This window comes from Magnolia sinica, chromosome 8 (genome assembly GCF_029962835.1).
Source record: "Magnolia sinica isolate HGM2019 chromosome 8, MsV1, whole genome shotgun sequence".
NCBI lineage: Eukaryota > Viridiplantae > Streptophyta > Magnoliopsida > Magnoliales > Magnoliaceae > Magnolia > Magnolia sinica.
Genome location: NC_080580.1, coordinates 53,563,058 through 53,581,178, shown reverse-complemented (window position 1 = coordinate 53,581,178; position 18,121 = coordinate 53,563,058). Strand labels below are relative to the sequence as shown.

At 41.3% G+C, this 18,121-nt stretch overlaps 1 protein-coding gene across 1 annotated transcript; it reads right to left on the bottom strand.

The window, feature by feature from the left end:
- Positions 1-4,164: 4,164 nt before the first annotated feature.
- LOC131253323 (protein PMR5) lies at positions 4,165-17,408 on the bottom strand. The gene is made up of 5 exons (XM_058254284.1): positions 16,978-17,408; positions 16,323-16,494; positions 16,063-16,241; positions 15,817-15,975; positions 4,165-4,694 (listed from the first exon to the last, which is right to left on the bottom strand). The coding sequence occupies exons 1-5, from the start codon at positions 17,316-17,318 to the stop codon at positions 4,373-4,375; spliced, it is 1,173 nt and encodes a 390-aa protein (XP_058110267.1). The 5' UTR covers positions 17,319-17,408; the 3' UTR covers positions 4,165-4,372.
- Positions 17,409-18,121: the final 713 nt, after the last annotated feature.

Here is an 18,121-nt window from a genome sequence, read left to right as displayed (position 1 = left end):
ACCTAAACCTACACCTAATCCTAATCTCAACTCCCTAACCTAAACCTAAACTTAAACTTGAAAGCCCAAACTTAAACCCAATCCCGAACCCGAACCCGATTTCCTAAACTTAAACCTTAACCTTTTCTCAATTCCCTAACCTATATCTTATAACCTAAACCTAAGCCTAAACCTAAACCTTAACCTAAACCTAAACCTAAACCTGTAACCTATAACCTAAACCTAAACCTAAAACCTAAATGTATTCTCAAATCCCTAAACCTAAACCTACACCTAATCCTAATCTTAACTCCCTAACCTAAACCTAAACCTAAACTTGAAAACCAAAACCTAAACCCGATCCCGAACCCTAACCCGATTTCCTAAACCTAAACCTTAACCTATTCTCAATTCCCTAAACCTATAGCTTATAACCTAAACATAAACCTAAACCTAAACCTCGTAACCTACACCTAAAACCTAAATGTATTCTTAAATCCCTAAACCTAAACCTACACCTAATCCTAATCTCAACTGCCTACCCTAAACCTAAACCCGATCCCAAACCCAAACCCGATTTCCTAAACCTAAACCTTAACTTATTCTCAATTCCCTAAACCTATTGCTTATAACCTAAACTGAAACCTAAACCTATACCTTAACCTAAACCTAAACCTATAACATATAACTTAAACATAAACTTAAAACTTAAATGTATTCTCAAATCCCTAAACCTAAACCTACACATAATCCTAATCTCAACTCCCTAACCTAAACCTAAACCCAAACTTGAAAACCCAAACATAAACCGGAACCTGAACCCGAACCCTATTTCTTAAACCTAAACCTAAATGTATTCTCAAATCCCTAAATCTAAACCAACACCTAATCCTAATCTCAACTCCCTAACCTAAACCTAAACTTAAACTTGAAAACCCAAACCAAAACCCGATCCCGAATCCGAACCCGATTTCCTAATCCTAAACCTTAACCTATTCTCAATTTCCTAAACCTAAACCTATAACCTATAACCTTAACCTAAACCTAAACCTAAACCTGTAACCTATAACCTAAACCTAAACCTAACACCTAAATGTATTCTCAAATCCCTAAACCCAAACCTACACCTAATCCTAATCTCAACTCCCTAGCCTAAACCTAAACTTGAAAACCCAAACCTAAACCCGATCTCGAACCTAACCCGATTTCCTAAACCTAAACCTAAACCTATTCTCAATTCTCTAAACCTATAGCTTATAACCTATACCTAAACCTAAACCTAAACCTAAACCTATAACATATAACCCAAACCTAAACCTAAAACCTAATATATTCTCAAATCCCTAAACCTAAACCTACACCTAATCCTAATCTCAACTGCCTAACCTAAACCTAAGCCTAAACTTGAAAATCCAAACCTAAACCCGATCCCAAACCCGAACCCGATTTCCTAAACCTAAACCTTAACCTATTCTCAATTCCCTAAACCTATAGCTTATAACCTAAACCTAAACCTAAACCTAAACTTAAACTTTAACCTAAACCAATAACCTATAACCTAAACCTAAACCTAAAACCTAAATGTATTCTCAAATCCCTAATCCTAAACTTACACCTAATCCTAATCTCAACTTCTTAACCTAAACCTAAACCTAAACTTGAAAATCCAAACCTAAACCCGATCCAGAACCCGAACTCTATTTCTGAAACTTAAACATTAACATATTCTCAATTCCCTAAACCTATAGCTTATGACCTAAACCTAAAGCTTAACCTAAACCTAAACCTATAACCTAACCTAAGCCTAAGCCTAAAACCTAAATGTATTCTCAAATCCCTAAACCTAAACCTACACCTAATCCTAATCTCAACTCCCTAACCTAAACCTAAACCTAAACTTGAAAACCCAAACCCAAACCCGATCCCAAACCCGATTTCCTAAACCTAAACCTTAACCTATAACCTAACCTAAACCTAAACCTATAACCTAAACATAAGCCTAAAACCTAAACCTAAACTTAAAATCGAAATGTATTCTCAAATCCCTAAACCTAAACCTACACCTAATCCTAATCTCAACTCCCTAACCTAAACCTAAACCTAAACTTGAAAACCCAAACCTAAACCTGATCCCGAACCCGAACCCGAACCCGATTTCCTAAACCCAAACCTTAACCTATAACCTAACATAAACCTAAACCTATTACCTGCACTTATAACCTAAACCTATAATCTAAACATAAGCCTAAAACCTAAACCTAAACTTGATAACTCAAACCTAAACCTGATCCCGAACTCGGACCCGATTTCCTAAACCTAAACCTTAACCTTAACCTATTCTCAATTCCCTAAAGGTATAACCTATATACTATAACCTATAACTAAAACCTAAACCTTAACTTAAACCTATAACCTTAATGTTAACCTAAAACCTAAAACCTAAACCTAAAACTTAAAACGTAAACCTAAACCTGTTTTAATGATCAGTTTTATTTTAAAAAAGTGTCCACTTTTTTGGAAGAAGTTTATGCAATTTTTCATGATTCTGAATTATAATGTTTTGTTGATTTAATATTTTTTTTTTCAGGTGAAAGACACAAAAAGAAAATTGTTGCTGATTTTTTTTCTTTTTTTATTTATGATGTTAAACTTATATGTATTTATGTGTGGATGAATGTAATGTGGATAAGATTGCTTGTGTTTAGATGGATGTAGTTTATGTTTGGATGAATGTAGTTTATGTTGGATTTATGTGGTTTGGGTTGTTTGGATGGATGTGAATGTGAATATGATGAAATATATTATATAACAGGTGTATATTAGGAAGAATATGATGAAATATATTGTAACAGGTGATCTTCTCAAATTCTCAAAAGGGACGGTCCATGACAGTCCTTTTTAAGGATGGTTTGTGGCCGTCCTTTGAAGGCTCATAAGAGACGGTCCATGACAATCTTTTTTAAGGACGGTCCATGACCATCCTTTTAAAGGACGGTCTATGGCTGTCCTTTAAAGGCCCATAAGAGACGGTCCATGACAGTCCTTTTTAAGGACGGCCCATGACCGTCCTTTTAAAAGACGGTCTATAGCCGTCCTTTGAAGGCTTATCAGAGACGGTCTACGACAATCTTTTTTAAGGACAGTCCATGACCGTCCTTTTAAAGGACGCTCGATGACCGTCCTTTAAAGGCTTATAAGAGACGGTTCGAGACCGTCCTTTTTAAGGACAGTTCACGACCGTCCTTTTTAGGATGGTCCATGACTGTCTTTTTTTCGTCAATAAAAATGACGGTTTTCGACCGTCCTTTAAGTAATACGACACGTCAAAATTTGACGGCCCTTGCGACAGTCCATGACCGTCCTTTTTGGCCATTTGAGACGGTTTTGGACCATCCTTTTTTCGCAGTTTTGGCGTAGTGCCCCCAATATATGAAATACCAAAAGTCATATGGGTCTTTATATATATTCCAACAAAGCTGAGTTAGTGTAGCGCAATGGTGCCACTTGGATGGAGGGATGTGTTTTGCGTAGGAAACAAAATTCATGTATCAACACATCTGATTGAAGATTATCCGACAGAAGTGATTTTTTAATAGAGGCTCAACCAAATGGCGTGGGATGCACGTGATGGAAGATCAAGATCTTTGTTCGAACATTTTTGTAGGATGATCAATAACTCATTTGATTTTCAACTTATCAATATTGAACCAAACACAGGTATCGACTTCTGTTACCACGATCACCTAAAAAAAAAAAAATGTTATTCAACCATAGGGATGATAATTACCAGCTATTTACAATAATCAGGTATTGAATTACCTAGCACTGAAATATTTATATCACCAAATGCACCCAATCCAAACGGCCCCTGATTAATTGAACAAGTCTAGCTACTTTTAACTTTTCCAAATGTGCATGTGAACGATTGGCAACATTTTTTCACTGGACCATTCATTTCAGGAGCATTAACTGGTTGAATAAAATTTCCCACACACCCACCTAATGCATCTTAAGTCATTAGATGAAAAGCACAGATCATCCTTCCAAGCAGCCAGATGGGCTTTATCATGGACTGGTCAAGCAACGCATTCATAAGCACAATCGATCGAGTTGATAGAAACGTTACAGCCCATATCCACGACATGATACAGACAAAACGATCCACGAACACTTATTATATAAATGTATATGTCGATCTGCACTTATTAATGTGTGCATAAACTAATAGAGAAATAATCAGATACAGTGTATACAAAAATCAAAGTATTCTACGAAAGCCCCGTACCTTTGTACGGTACAATTGGAAACTTCCTATTACTTATCAATGCTATCAGATAAATATATAAATTATACAATTTCCAGTTACTGAAAACTAATTAAATGGAATTAAAACTTAAAAGAAGAGAGCAGTATAAAATAGTTGATTCCATGTGTCAGGGAGACCAGGTAAGCACCAATGGCTACAATCCGCTGATCTATCGGGATTGGCCCTTTGTTGGGGTCCCAAATCTCCACTGTAAATCGATGGATGTGCGTCTTTCCTGAGAGCGGAAAGGGTTGTTATATCCAATAAGTAAGTGGGGTTGCTCATCTCTCTAAGTACAGCTCGGACGACTCTCATTTGATCTGGATAAGCTCCAGCGTAGATCCAACCGCTAACGGGTTCTGTCTCACCGTAGCAGTTCTTTGAAACTGGTGAACTCCATTCGCTAGGGCTGTAACAAAGGAGGAAAGAAAATTATTCATTTGAACCAACATATGATTATTCAGATGATCCCAACATATTACAACCATCCCTCCGTAGATCAACAACGGCCAGGAAAGTGTCTCACAAAGTCATTTATTTGGTCAGGCAGGCCATACATCGATTATTTCTTTAATATTACAGTGTGAACTATATCCTTATAGTACAGATCAGAGCTACAAAAATTCTGTGACTCCACATTATGTGGGAACTGATTAGTAGCCAGTTTAAGAGGGTGTCTTTGGCTGCATCATCCAATTAATGTGGGAACTGATTAGTAGCCAGTTTAAGAGGATGTCTTTGGCTGCATCATCCAATTGAATTGTGATTATTAGCTCTAATTAATTTTTATTTTTATTTTTATTATTAAAAAAAAAAAAATTTAAAAGGAGAAACAACCAAATTGTAGTTTGGTTGTTGTAAATTTGCAATTGGGTCACTTTCAAATTGAGTGTGTTAGACATGCCAACTAATTTGAGGGCTGCTTCCTCGTTATGAATATGTTTTCATACAATTTGGGCCCACATCATTGATACCATGGATGGCCACGTTCCCACATTTGGTGGCACACATGCTTGAGATCCGGACCATTCATCAGGTAATGCATATTGTCAACCAACCCTTGTCAAAGATATGTATAAATGGGCCTTGTGAAGGAGCGGATTGAAGAGAAAAGAAAGCTGTTGGAATAACTGACCTAATGTAAACTAGTTAAGATTACATTATTACAGTTGTAAACTACCTAATGAATGACCTAGGTCAATACCATTTAAATCTGGGAATGAGGATATGGTTGGCAGCTGTGATGTGGGCCCCGCTTTGAATATACCACTGGGTCTGTTTGGATTTATTTTAAAAGGGCTTTTCGAAAACAACAGTTCCAAAGATGGTGTTTGCACGCCTATCCATGTACGTGCCAACTGGTGGCACGTTTGTTTAAAACCTCAACAAAATCGGGGGCGGATTAGGTGCGACCCTCACCGTGAGGCCCACGTTAATGTATGAATTCTATATCCATGCCGTCCATCCGTTTTTCCAGACATTTTTAGGCCGTGAATCAAAAAATGAAGCTGATCTAATTCCCAGGTGGTAGACCATACCATAGGAAACAGTGGTGATTGACATCCTATCATTAAAAACTTCCTATGGCCGACTGTAATGTTTATTGTCCATCTAACCTGTTGATAAGGTCAAATAAACATGGATGAAGGGAAAAAATTATCAGCATGATCTAAAACCAATGTAACCCACTAATGGTCAATCAACACTGTATCCTATGTCGTGGCCCTCCTGAGAATTGTATCTGTCTCTGTTTTGGGGTTTCATCCCCTAATATAATCTGTTAAAACGGATGGACGGGTTGGATATAAAATAAATACATCAAGGTTGGCCCCACAGTAAGGGCTGCACCGTCTTGGGTAGGGCCCGGGCGGCACCTAATCATCTCCCAACTACAATGATGGGAGAAGTCTAAACTGCTGCTTCAGATCTGGACGTCGGATTGGGTAGTACCCTTGTCCCCAGCTCCGCAGAGGCAGGGGCTCTGAGGGGCCCACTGTGATGTATGGGTTTTATCCCCACCGTACATTCATTTTGCCATATAATTTTAGGGCATAAGCCCAAAAATAAGGGAGATTCGCATATCTAAAACTCAAGTGGACCACACCACAGGAAGCAGTGGGGACAATGACGGCCACAGTTGAAACCTTTCTAGGGCCGACCGTGATGTTTATTTCCCATCCAACCCGTTTATAAGGTCGTATAGACATGTATGAAGGGAAAACACAAATATTAGCTTGATCCAAAACTTCTGTCGCCCACAAGAACTTTTCAACTGTAGTCGTTTAATCCCCACTGTACCTGAGCCTTAGATCTGACTCATTTTTGGGCTTATGACCGAAAATGAAATGGAAACATAGATGGATGATGTAGATGAAATCTATACATCACGGTGGCCCCTCAGAGTCCCTGGGTAGTACTCAATCCGCGTCCGGCAGATCTCTGACAGCTGCTCATGTTGTAAAACGCGTGAAAAAAAAAAAAAAGGGTTTCACCCAAACGCACTCTTAAAGAGGCATCATTGGTTTTGCCATTCTCCCCTAATTAAACTGAATGTTGGTAATGCAATTCATTTATGCATCCAAACGGATCCTGAAGCTATATTTATATTCATTCGGAAGGAACTACCATTTCATTATTCAAGGGGTAGCTTTCTCTGGCAGAAGAATACCAAGCACCTAAAGAATAGTTTATTTTATCATTGCCCCATGACTATAAGATAAAGGTGAAGAGCAATTATTGTGAACTTTTTTCTTTTCTTTTTTTTTTTTTCTTTTTCTTTTGGTGAAGGAGATAAGCATTCATGTGCGTGGATGTGTACACCCAAACCATCCAAAATACTGACCGTATTAAATGGGTCATGTTCCGGAATCAGATGACAACATTAATGGACGATGCTGCAATAATCACAACAACAAGCTGACAATCCTAATTGTTCTATTGGATATCTTCTTGGGAAGAGAAAATGAAAATGGATGGTTATGAAGAGGTAAACCTAAGGGTTAGGATTTTCTGATCGGTATGGATATGGCTCACCCAAGGTGGGGCCCATTACAGCTAGAACAAATGTGACAAGATTTTCTGGTTCCTTTTTAAAAAAGATAAAAGAATGAATGAAAGAAAAAGTGGTTGGATTGCTGATGCCACCTATCTGGTCTTTTAATCGCCACGTCCCAAAAACCACGCCCAACATTCCTGACCATTCTTTTGAAGTGCCTTTTTTGGAAAGAAATTAAATTGCTATTAATAAATAAAAAGGTCACTAACATTCAACGGTTAGGATTGTCCAATAACTGTGTATTTTTTGGATGTGGCCCATCTAAAGTATGGCCTACCCGATCATTGGTTCAAGGTTCAAACATGGAGGTGGCCATGCTTGGGTTATCCAAACTATCTATTACTTTGATGGCTAATTTCGATTGGCGATGCCTTGAAAATCTCCCAAAAATGTAAAAGTCCTAGCCATCCAACTGTTGGTTATTCTTCCAGCGTATGTGGACCGTGGGTGTAATTCTTCTAAACTACCTATTTGCTGGCTAACAGCTGAAAATATAAGATTGAACGGTTCAAGAGAATTTCAGGGCACTGTCTATATACCCAAGGGCCACAAGCAAGTCAGTGGTCTGGATGGCCAAACCTTGGGCCCCACATGTGCATATTCACTCTATATTCCTTATTGAAGGAATAGGACATGAGAGTTCATTCGCTAACAGCTCATCACTTTCCAATAATTGAAGAAGCCGATGGAAAAAGGACGCGGATTGTGCGGTGAGGAGCTCCCCACGTTATAGCGTCTCTCTCTCTCTCGGGTCCACTTTGATGTATGTGTTTTACCCATGCTGTCTATAGGCATTATACCAAAATTGAAGCATATCCAAAGCTCCCGTAAACCACACCACAAAGAAATAATGAAATGAATATTAAATGCATACCTTTGAAAACTTCATGGGGGCACATAATCGTTGGATCAAGTTGATATTTGTGTTTTACTTTCATCCAAGTCTATGTGGCTTCATGAACTAGTTGGATGATAAATGAACCATGTTGTGGGGCCTTAGAAAGGTTTTAACTGTGCACGATCATTATCCCCAATGTTTCTTTGGTATGGTGTATTTAAACTTTGGATCTGTTTTTATTTTGGACAAATGTGTTTTAATTATTGGACTCATGTGTTAAAAATGAGCTAGACAAAGGGATGGACAGCATGGATAAAAACACACATCATAGTAGCAAGGTTGGGTGGCTAAAGTAGCTCGTCCTATCCAAAATTATATATAGCACGCCGGATAACTTATTTCGGTTGACGAGATACGTCCATTTTAAGGTTCTGACACTCTGAATCACTTCCGCCTTAGATTAGGCATTTTCTTGTCCATCTTGGCCATGAAATTATACGCGACCGGCTCTACATCACTATCTCATAGGTTATCTTGTATCCTAAAATGAGGTGGATAAACAAATGTACAAGTTGGATTTCTCCCGAACATCACAGTGGGCCCCACCTAGCTTCCTACTAGAAGAACTTCATGTGGTCCGGGTTGGCAAGTAATCCGTGTCCGTCCTTTGAGATTTCTCACATCAGAAATACTCCAATCTTTACTCGATACACTGTCACAGTAATGTGTAGGGGTGCACATGGTTCGGTTCGGTCCGGTTTTGGGGTGAAACCGGAACCAAACCATTCCCTACGGTTCTAAAATTTTGAAATCGGAACCGGACCGTTAGCACCCTAGAACCGAACCGGAACCGGATCGTGAAAACCGATTCGGTTCCGAATCGGCTCCACGGTTCCGGACATCGGATTTCACCACCACACTTTTCAAGCTCGGCATCTGGTTGTAGTGGGCGAGACAATTGTCAACAAAGATCCTCAGCTTATTCTCCTGCAGGTGTTCTTGCACTGCTGTGCGGAGCTCGCACATGAGGCGATGGTGCTCCTCGAGCCACCACGTGTACTCCATGTTGAAGACGGCAACCTCTGATTCACAAAATAAATAGTCTCTGTAAAACTAGGCAACACCAGCTATCAAAGGTGGGCCCAAACTGTGGACAACATCCACCTGACGATGGGGCCTTAAGATGAACAACGCACACTGTCCACATGGGTTCTCTCTAGCAGAAGAACAAGGAGAAACCCAACGTGAGAGAGAGAGAGAGAGAGTGTAAGCCCCGTATCCTAGACCGTACCGTTCCATAGGCTTCCACGGTCTTCCCGGTCGAATTCCGGCAACCTTCGACCCTTAACCGGTATTTGCGCGCGACCTGGATTCTCGTACCATCAACCCGAGTCGACTCAACTCAGGGCTTGTACCTTAGCGACCGCGTCGTCACCGCGGTTCCGATGCCGCGACTCGCGCGCTAATGCGATGCTCTGGTCGGGAGTTGTGGGCCAGCGTTCGGTGCGAGGAAACGCTGCGCGTGCGAATTTCGAGGGAATCTCTACTAGGTGTCACATCAATCAATCCCATCATGTCAAGTACACATCACTTTTCACCCATTTCCCAAGCAACCCCTAAAGTCAAAAAGTTCTTACAACCCCCATACCCTTTCTTACAACTTTTGCCAAAAAAGTCAAAAAGCCTCTTACACCCCTATCCCTCTCTCCCATCCATCACTCCATCACCCATCATTCTCTCTCTCTCTCTCTCTCTCTCTCTCTCTCTCTCTCTCTCTCTCTCTCCCTTACAAGCCTCTCTCTCATTTCAACTCTCCCTTAAGCAATTCATACGTATGGTCCTCCCATGGTGAGAAAATCTCATTTGTGAGGTCCACCTTTCCTACCCCTTCATCTCTCATCTCAACCATCCATTTCTCATCTTCCTCCATCAAAGAGAAGCACAAGGAGCTAAGGAAGCCAAGGGAGCAAGAAGATCAAGTGGTGGGTGTCATGATAGGGTAGATTTTGATATTTTTAAGATGGGCCAAGTGAGGCCAACCGATCAATGGTTTGGATCTCACTTTGGACCCTAAGATGTGGCCGATGGCCCACTTGGATCATCATGATCATTCCATGATGGGGCCATTCTCCATGGACCCCATTATGATGTTTATTTCCTTACATGCTTAGGGTCATCTAGACCATTTATTTTAGTGGAGAAGGGACCTCCACCGTTGGATTTCAATTTCATGGACCCACATGTAATGGGACCCACTTGATGTATGATTTAGTGCAAGGAAGGGCCCATAGTGCCGGGGTCCCTCCATCACACGGTCCCACTCTCTATCTCTCTCCCTTTTTATTTTATTTCTTTTTATTTATTTTATTTTATTTTATTTTGTTGTTATGATGATGAGGTTGTGTGGCCCACTTGAAGGGACCCCACCATGAGGTAGGTACCTTATCCAAACCATTTAAAAGTGAGGCCCACTTTATATGTGTAGTACCCTGCCATCCATCCCTTGGTGGCCCACCTAAGCAGGCCCACCTCCTAGCTATATGGAAAGTCCAGCGTCCAGGGACGCTGGACGTTGCTGGAAAGAAAACACAAATATCAGCTTTTTCCCAAGCCTTGGGGTGGTCCACTCATATAGGCCCCACCTTGATGCATGTTTTCAATCCATACCATCCATTCCCTTCCCAACCACCTTTTAGGCGTTGAGCCGAAATATGGGACCAATCAGGCCTTCGGGCGGGCCATACCGTAGTAAATGGTGGTCTTCACCATTAAAACCTTCCCTATTGCTTTTATGCGCCGAAACAGGTCCAATATTGGGCTTGTTTTGCTTGTCTAGGGCCATGGAAGGCCATTGGATGGAGTGGATTGCTTGGATATGGACCCCACCAGTAAAATCCTCAAGAAAATAGAAATAAAAAAAAAAATAAACTGACGCTGCCTGCGCACCAGCGCTCGGGCGAGCGGGCGGGCGTCAGCCACCCACGGCTGTAGCCGTGGGCCCCACCTTGATGTTTATATGCTATCTAAACCGTTCATAGGGTGGGCCCCTACTTGACGTGGGCCCACCCCAAAAATTAGATCGATCCAAGACTCAGGTGGCCCACACCGTAGGAAACAGTGGAATTAGACTTCTACCTTTGAAATCCTTTTGGGGTCCACAGAAGTTTTGGATCAGGGTGAGGTTTGTTTTCACCCTTCAACTGGGCCCATGTGACCTTATCAGCGGGTTGGATGGCATCTAAACATTATGGTGGGCCCCACATGGAGCCACAGTGATGTAAGTGTTTATTTGCCACCGTCCAGGCGGACGGTGGGCTGCGGTGAAGCCCACTGTGCATGTGTTGCATCCCCACCGTCCAGGGACGGTGGGTGTTTCCAGGTGCGTGCGTCTGTGGTGTGCGTGCGTGTGTGTGTGTGTTTATATATATATTATTATAATTTATATAATGTTATATGTACTATATATATATATATATTATATACTATATTATATATTTTTTAATATATTTTACTGGTGGTGGGAGGCCCACCTCAGTTTATTTGTGGCCCATGATTGAGGCCCACTTTGATGTCTATGTAAGGTCCATGGGTCGAGGCCCATTTAATGTATTAGGGGCCCATGGATCGAGGCCCATTAAGATGCAATGAGGCTAATGGGTTGAGGCCCATTTGATGCATGTATGGGGCCCAACTGGCAAGGCCCATTTGATACATATAAGGCCCATGTGAGTAGGCCCATTTGATGCACGTATGGGGCCCAATTGGCGAGGCCCATTTGATACATATAAGGCCCATGTGAGCAGGCGCATTTGATGCACTCTAAGGCCCACGGGTTATAGCTCATTTCAATGAACATAAGGCCCATTGGTGCGGCCCATTGATGTGGCCCACTTAATGAATATAAGGCCCATGTGATTTGGCCCATTTGATGTAATTAAAGCCCAATGGGATGTACCTAAGGTTCATTGCAATGTGCAGTCCCAACATGGTTTATGTAATGATGTTTACGTCAGGGCTATGCCTTGGGAGCAATGGTGGTTTGACGTCCACATTGCAGGTATAGTGTGGTTAAATGTCCGCATTATGACTTTCCCTAAGGCCCATTGTTAAGCTCGTACGTCTGATGTGTAGGCCGTCTAGGCCCATCTTTGTTATGATTATCATCCATCCTATATAACATGTTTAGTTCCATGATTCATGATCATATGCATCATATGTATGCTTGATATGAGAAATGACTGATCATAGCATACGCCTTCGGGCAGATTGTTTAGGGGCTCCCGTACAGGGGGTGTTGCCCTACATGAGCGCACGATACGCGCAGGATTGCTGCATGACTGGATAGTGTGATTCATGCATTCACATTGTGTGATATGGTTACTGTACGCCCTAGCGACATCAGGGCCATAGCCTCCACAGACGTATCGTGGTTGGCAGGATTGGATACCGGAAATACTATTCTACATGGGGTGCGATAGATATCCCTGGGTGAAAGTCCCTAAACCCTTATGGTACCAGGAGGTTGCTCCAACGTCTAGACCGAGTGGGTGCATGAGTCCTAAGTGCCGTACCAGACGGTTGCGCTTTCCACCGTGTCGTGGTCACTTGGAAGGGGGTGCGGCCTTACCCGCCCGAGAGTAGGGGGCAATGCTAGCCTGAGTCCAGCCCGAGGAATGGGTCCGCTATCGACGAGCCGAGCCCGATATTGGCGGGCGGATAGTGAGGTCTTTTCCACTCACCTTATCGCGCGCGATGGGGCGGCAATGTGGTGTACTGTAGACCCCGGTGATATTCCGATTTGAGCCGTATTGACATGTGGACTTAGATGAGGATTTGTATGCTTGAGTTGCATTTCGCATCGCATGGCCTTGGTACGGCTAATGGTATTCTTGGCATTCATCAGCATGTTCCGGCTAATGGTATTCTTGGCATTCATCAGCATGTTCCACATTACTCTGATACTGCATAGTTACATTATCACCTTGAGCATAAACTTTCACCACCCTCTAAGCTTTCTATAAGCTTATGCACGACCGTTGCGTGCAGGTGACGTTGGATCGCAGCAGCGCTGAGGCTTGGGCGCGTAGCTGATCTTTTTGGAGCTTTTGGTCTATCATCATTGTATTTCCCTTATGCTCATTGTACTTGTAAAGTTTTTTATTATAGTGAAAATGTGATGGAGTTTTTGGTTGTTGTTTGTGGGTTATGCCTTTGGTTATGCTTGTTACGAATCAAACTGATGTTAAAAAATCCTCCTTGTAGCATCCCAGGATCGAAACCTGGCGAATGGGTGCTGGGAGCAGAGAATGGGGTTCTACGGAGGCTGTCGGCGCCGGATTCAGCGATCGGAAATTTTGTGAGCCCGGTTTCCGAGTTTGGGGCGTCACAGAGAGAGAGAGAGGGACTGAGGGAGGGCGGCAGTCCTCAGTTGCCGTCGGCGAGAGGGCAGGGCCGTAGGGGTAGGGCGCTCAACGTGAGGGGCGAGAGGGCAGGGGGCTCTAAAGCCTTTAGGGTTTTTTATTTTTTGTTTTAAACTAAAGCTCAAATTCACGGTTTGGATCCACGGTTCGATCTATGGTTCGTGTAACGGTTCGGTTCGGTTCGGTTCTAGAGGGCCCTAAATTGGAACCGATCCGTAATCAACAGTTCTAGGAATTTTGGAACCGGAACCGGACCGATCCAACGGTTCCGGTCCGGTTACACGGTTCCAACGGTTCGATGTGCACCCCTAGTAATGTGCACTAAAACCGTGCATGTGACATACAACTACATCAATCAAAACTATCCAAATCTTGGGTTCGATGGTCCTACCATAGATCATCAATTAAGTTTTTTTTTTTTTTTTTTTGGGGGGGGGGGGGGGGTCTGTCGTGGGGCCCATGAATTGGACTGTTTGGATTGTGTTACATAAATGCCGTGCCTAAATTGGCTGTGTCCATATGCATGGCTATTCATAATAATATGCATGATTATCAATGCCTTTCTCTATGGTGGAAAGGGATGCGGATTGCCTGGAAGTTCCTACGCTGGGAACGTTGAGGCCCACCACGATGTTTGTGAGAATTCCACCCCGTTCATCCGTTTTTCAGCTCATTCTAAGACATAAGAATGAGGCTGATCTAAGATTCAAGTGGGCAACAAGAGAGGAAAAGTGGAGATTGAACAACCACCGTTGAAAAAACAATCCTAGGGCAACAGAAGTTTTGTATCAGGCCATGTTTTTGTTTAATAAATATTTATTAAAGGTTTGGATGGCATATAAACATAAGGTGGATCCAAAAAAGGTTTCAACGGTAAGCATTTCTTTCTCCACTTTTTCCTCTCGTGTTAACACTTGAGTCACCTCATTTTTCGTCTCATATCTTAAAAATGATCTCCAAAATGGATGGACGTAGTGGATTTCTCATAAATATCACGGTGGCCCCACGTAGCTTCCGAACGCGGGAAATTCATAAGAATCCTGCTGCAGGCAATCCCGTCCAGTGGAAAGAGAGACTAGAAAAACTTCCATACTCGGGCAGAGTAAGGGCCTGTTTGTTAAATCCGAAGTTATATCTGAATTTTGAATCTAAATTAGAAAACTATTAGTATATCTGAAACAACCAATTTGTTAACTAATGTATAAAATGTTTGAAATATGTTAATTTGACACATTTACCCATGCTAATGTTTCAACAATGGTCACTAAATCTCTACTATTTCCTCTCGTGTGGCCCACTTAAACTTTGGATCCACTTCATTTTTTGTATCATGGTCTAAAATGAGCTCTCAGAACATACGAATGAGATGGGATTTCATACAAACATCACAGTGGAGCCCACCTAGCATACAGTGCAAGAAGTTCTTATATTGCAGATGTGCGATGCATGGACTATGAAGATCATCACAACCGACGGTTTGAAATTAATATACAGATTTTCAAAAAATTAGAGATCATAAGTATCCAATTGATCTTATTTCAGGTTTACAATCCATCTACGGTGTGGACCATCAATTGGAATGTGTCATTTGAGTTATAAACATGCCACGTATGCGATTATAAGTGCCTATGCATCATCCACCATCCTCTTTCAGAATATCTTAAGGGGGAAGGGATTAAATTTTATTTTATTTTTAAAAAGGCCAGTCAAGAAAAGGAGAAGGCTTAAAAAGAAATGGTACACGACATCCATTTCTATAATTTTTTCTCTTTACTTTAAAAGAAGCACTTTACTTATAATAGAAATTATAGGGTCTTATGCATCAGGAAGTGAACAGTGTCCTAATGCACCCGTCCATGCAAATGGGTCCCATGTGAGGTAATCCAGATCGTTGATCTGATGGGAACCATCATCGACGGGGTTTACCTAAAAAATTTCTGAAGTTGGAAGCTCATAACCCTTCGAGGTGGACTATAAATAAGGACTCAACGGTTGGATGGATATGATCTTTCAATCTGGAACATTTTTAGGTCATCCTCCATCCTTTGTGGCCGAATTAGTTATAATTCGGTTTACTTGTACGACTTCATTTCCTTTTGCATAAATACCCTGTCCAGCTATATAAGTTTTGTATTGGTTTCCCACCTTGGAAAGGAACAAAACATCGAAGATAGAGAGAGAGAGAGAGAGAGAGAGAGAGGGGGGAGAGAGAGCTCACTCGTAATGTGTGGGAGAGATTGCCTGAAAGAAGACCCTTGTTTTGGTTGTGTCTACATTGGCGTCGACCCATTTCGCCCATGTTGTCATGCCACTATCAAAAGCAGCCAAACGGTCCATGTTTGAAAAATAAGCTCCCCCTTGCTGTATATAATCCCACCTACATTTTACTTAAACCCAAGTAACCATGTGTTCCAAAATTCATAATCTCAAAATTCAAACAAAATCTAACTGATCAGACACTCACCCTTGTAGACCACCAACATGAGTCCACCAATGACCAGAATTAAAAGACAATACGTCGACCCCTTTCCACATATTCGCATTCTCATCAATCTCATCCAATTTCAAAATCCGCTTTCCTTGGACAATATCAATGTCCACAAGATATGGAGCTCGGTAGAACAAAATCGACACCCCATAATCCTATAAGATATCATGAAAGAAACATTAAGAGTTATGGAATTCACCCAAAATTGTAAATCATTGTAGTCTAAAATCACTTACCAAGAAATTAAAAGTGGAAAGCGGTTCTCCTCGAATGAGTTGGGTCTGTGATTGGGATACCGACGCATAAATCATGCAAATCAATGACTCCCATTGGTTTCGACCAAGAGAATCTCCAACAAACATTACTTTTTTTCCTCTCATTCTTAATAAAAACGCCACCCCATCAAACCTGACATACCAGCATCGTATAAAAAAATTTAAAAAAAAAAATAAAAATAAAATAGAAAAATTCAAGGTAAACGTGTAAAAATATTTTAGCTAGATGAGTCAGATGATTAAACCTAGCTATCAATCCTAAATTTTCAAATTTAAATTACTCATTTTAAAGATGGGTTGACTTTAAGTTAGGCTTAAAGCTATCTCATCTATAAATTGGGCGGAATGAAGGTGAAATAGTAATATAACCCATTCTGCCTGCAATTGGAGAGACGGAAATAAGTCATTGATCTCTTTATTAATTGATAACGACTGACATGAAAGGAAAAAGATTGAATTACTCTTATAAATATGATAATGAAAGACTAAACAAGCTGGATGTATATAGGAAAAGACTAAACTACCCTCATATGCATAAATAGGGAAATGTAACTTGATTTCTTCACTTTCTTTAAAGAATTTTGTTACATTTGTTGTTGAAGAAGATGAGAAATACCTTGGGAGCTCGCAATTTGTGGGCTTCCACCTAAATCTCTGGTAATCTGAGTCAGGTCTACCATACATCTGGCAATTGAATTCAGCGTCGATGATGGGACAGCTCGAGTACTGGTACAATGGGTATGACGTGTCACGCACCCAGCTTCCGGTGTACAAATCACATTTTGTTCCATTGGTTTGTAGGGATGGCTTTCTCTTGTGAAATTGATGGTGATGATGCAAGCTTGCAAGAAGAGCTGATGAAGCTACATTGGCTTCAAGAAGAACAAGGAGAACTAGATATAGAAGAGAAAGAACAAGAACAATGCCAACAAGAGGAAATGAAGGAGAAGAAGCCATTCAGAGAGAGAGAGAGAGAGAGACAGAGAGAGAGGAGAGAAGGATATAAAGTTGAGGCGGCAAAGGTAGGCTTTTCTCCTTCTCTTGTTTTTATTGAAACAGGGGACGGTTTTATGCTTGTGTGCATGTGACGGAAGTAGAGATTCAGAAATTTATTACATGAGTTTTTCTTAAGCCCACACGCTCCTCTCCGCGAGCACACATGCATAAAAATCTGGAAGTTTATACCAAATCCAATCAGTGGATCAGGTGAAGCCCATCATTTATTTATTTAATAAACATAAGATCAGGAATTTTCATGTATCAAAAGAGGCACACGGGTATGTTCTGATTATGACCACAATTTCCTTTTTTTTCTAAGCCATTCACTTTATACCGCGCATTTGTGGCCCACATGAGAAGATCAAATGCCAAATGTTTGTAATAATCATCTAAATCTTGGGGCCTGTCTTATGGACTGTTTGAATTTTTGCACAAGGACTAATTTGGCACATGGATTCGCGTGTGGAGATGTGCGTCTGGCCTCCTTTTGTAAAATTAAGGTGCGGCCCCGGCCTCACTGAAGACGGTGTAGCCCCTAGCGCGGGTCCTACCTTGATATATCAATTCTATATCCACGCTGTCCATACGTTTTGAAAATAATTTTATTAGATGAACTCAAAAATGAAGTAGATTCAATTCTCAGGTGGACCACACCATTGGAAGAAGTGGTTATTAGTAATTAGTGGGCCTCGTAAGTTTTGGATGAAGCTCATATTTGGTTTTTTCCCTTTATCCAGATTTTTTTAACCCTATCAACAGGT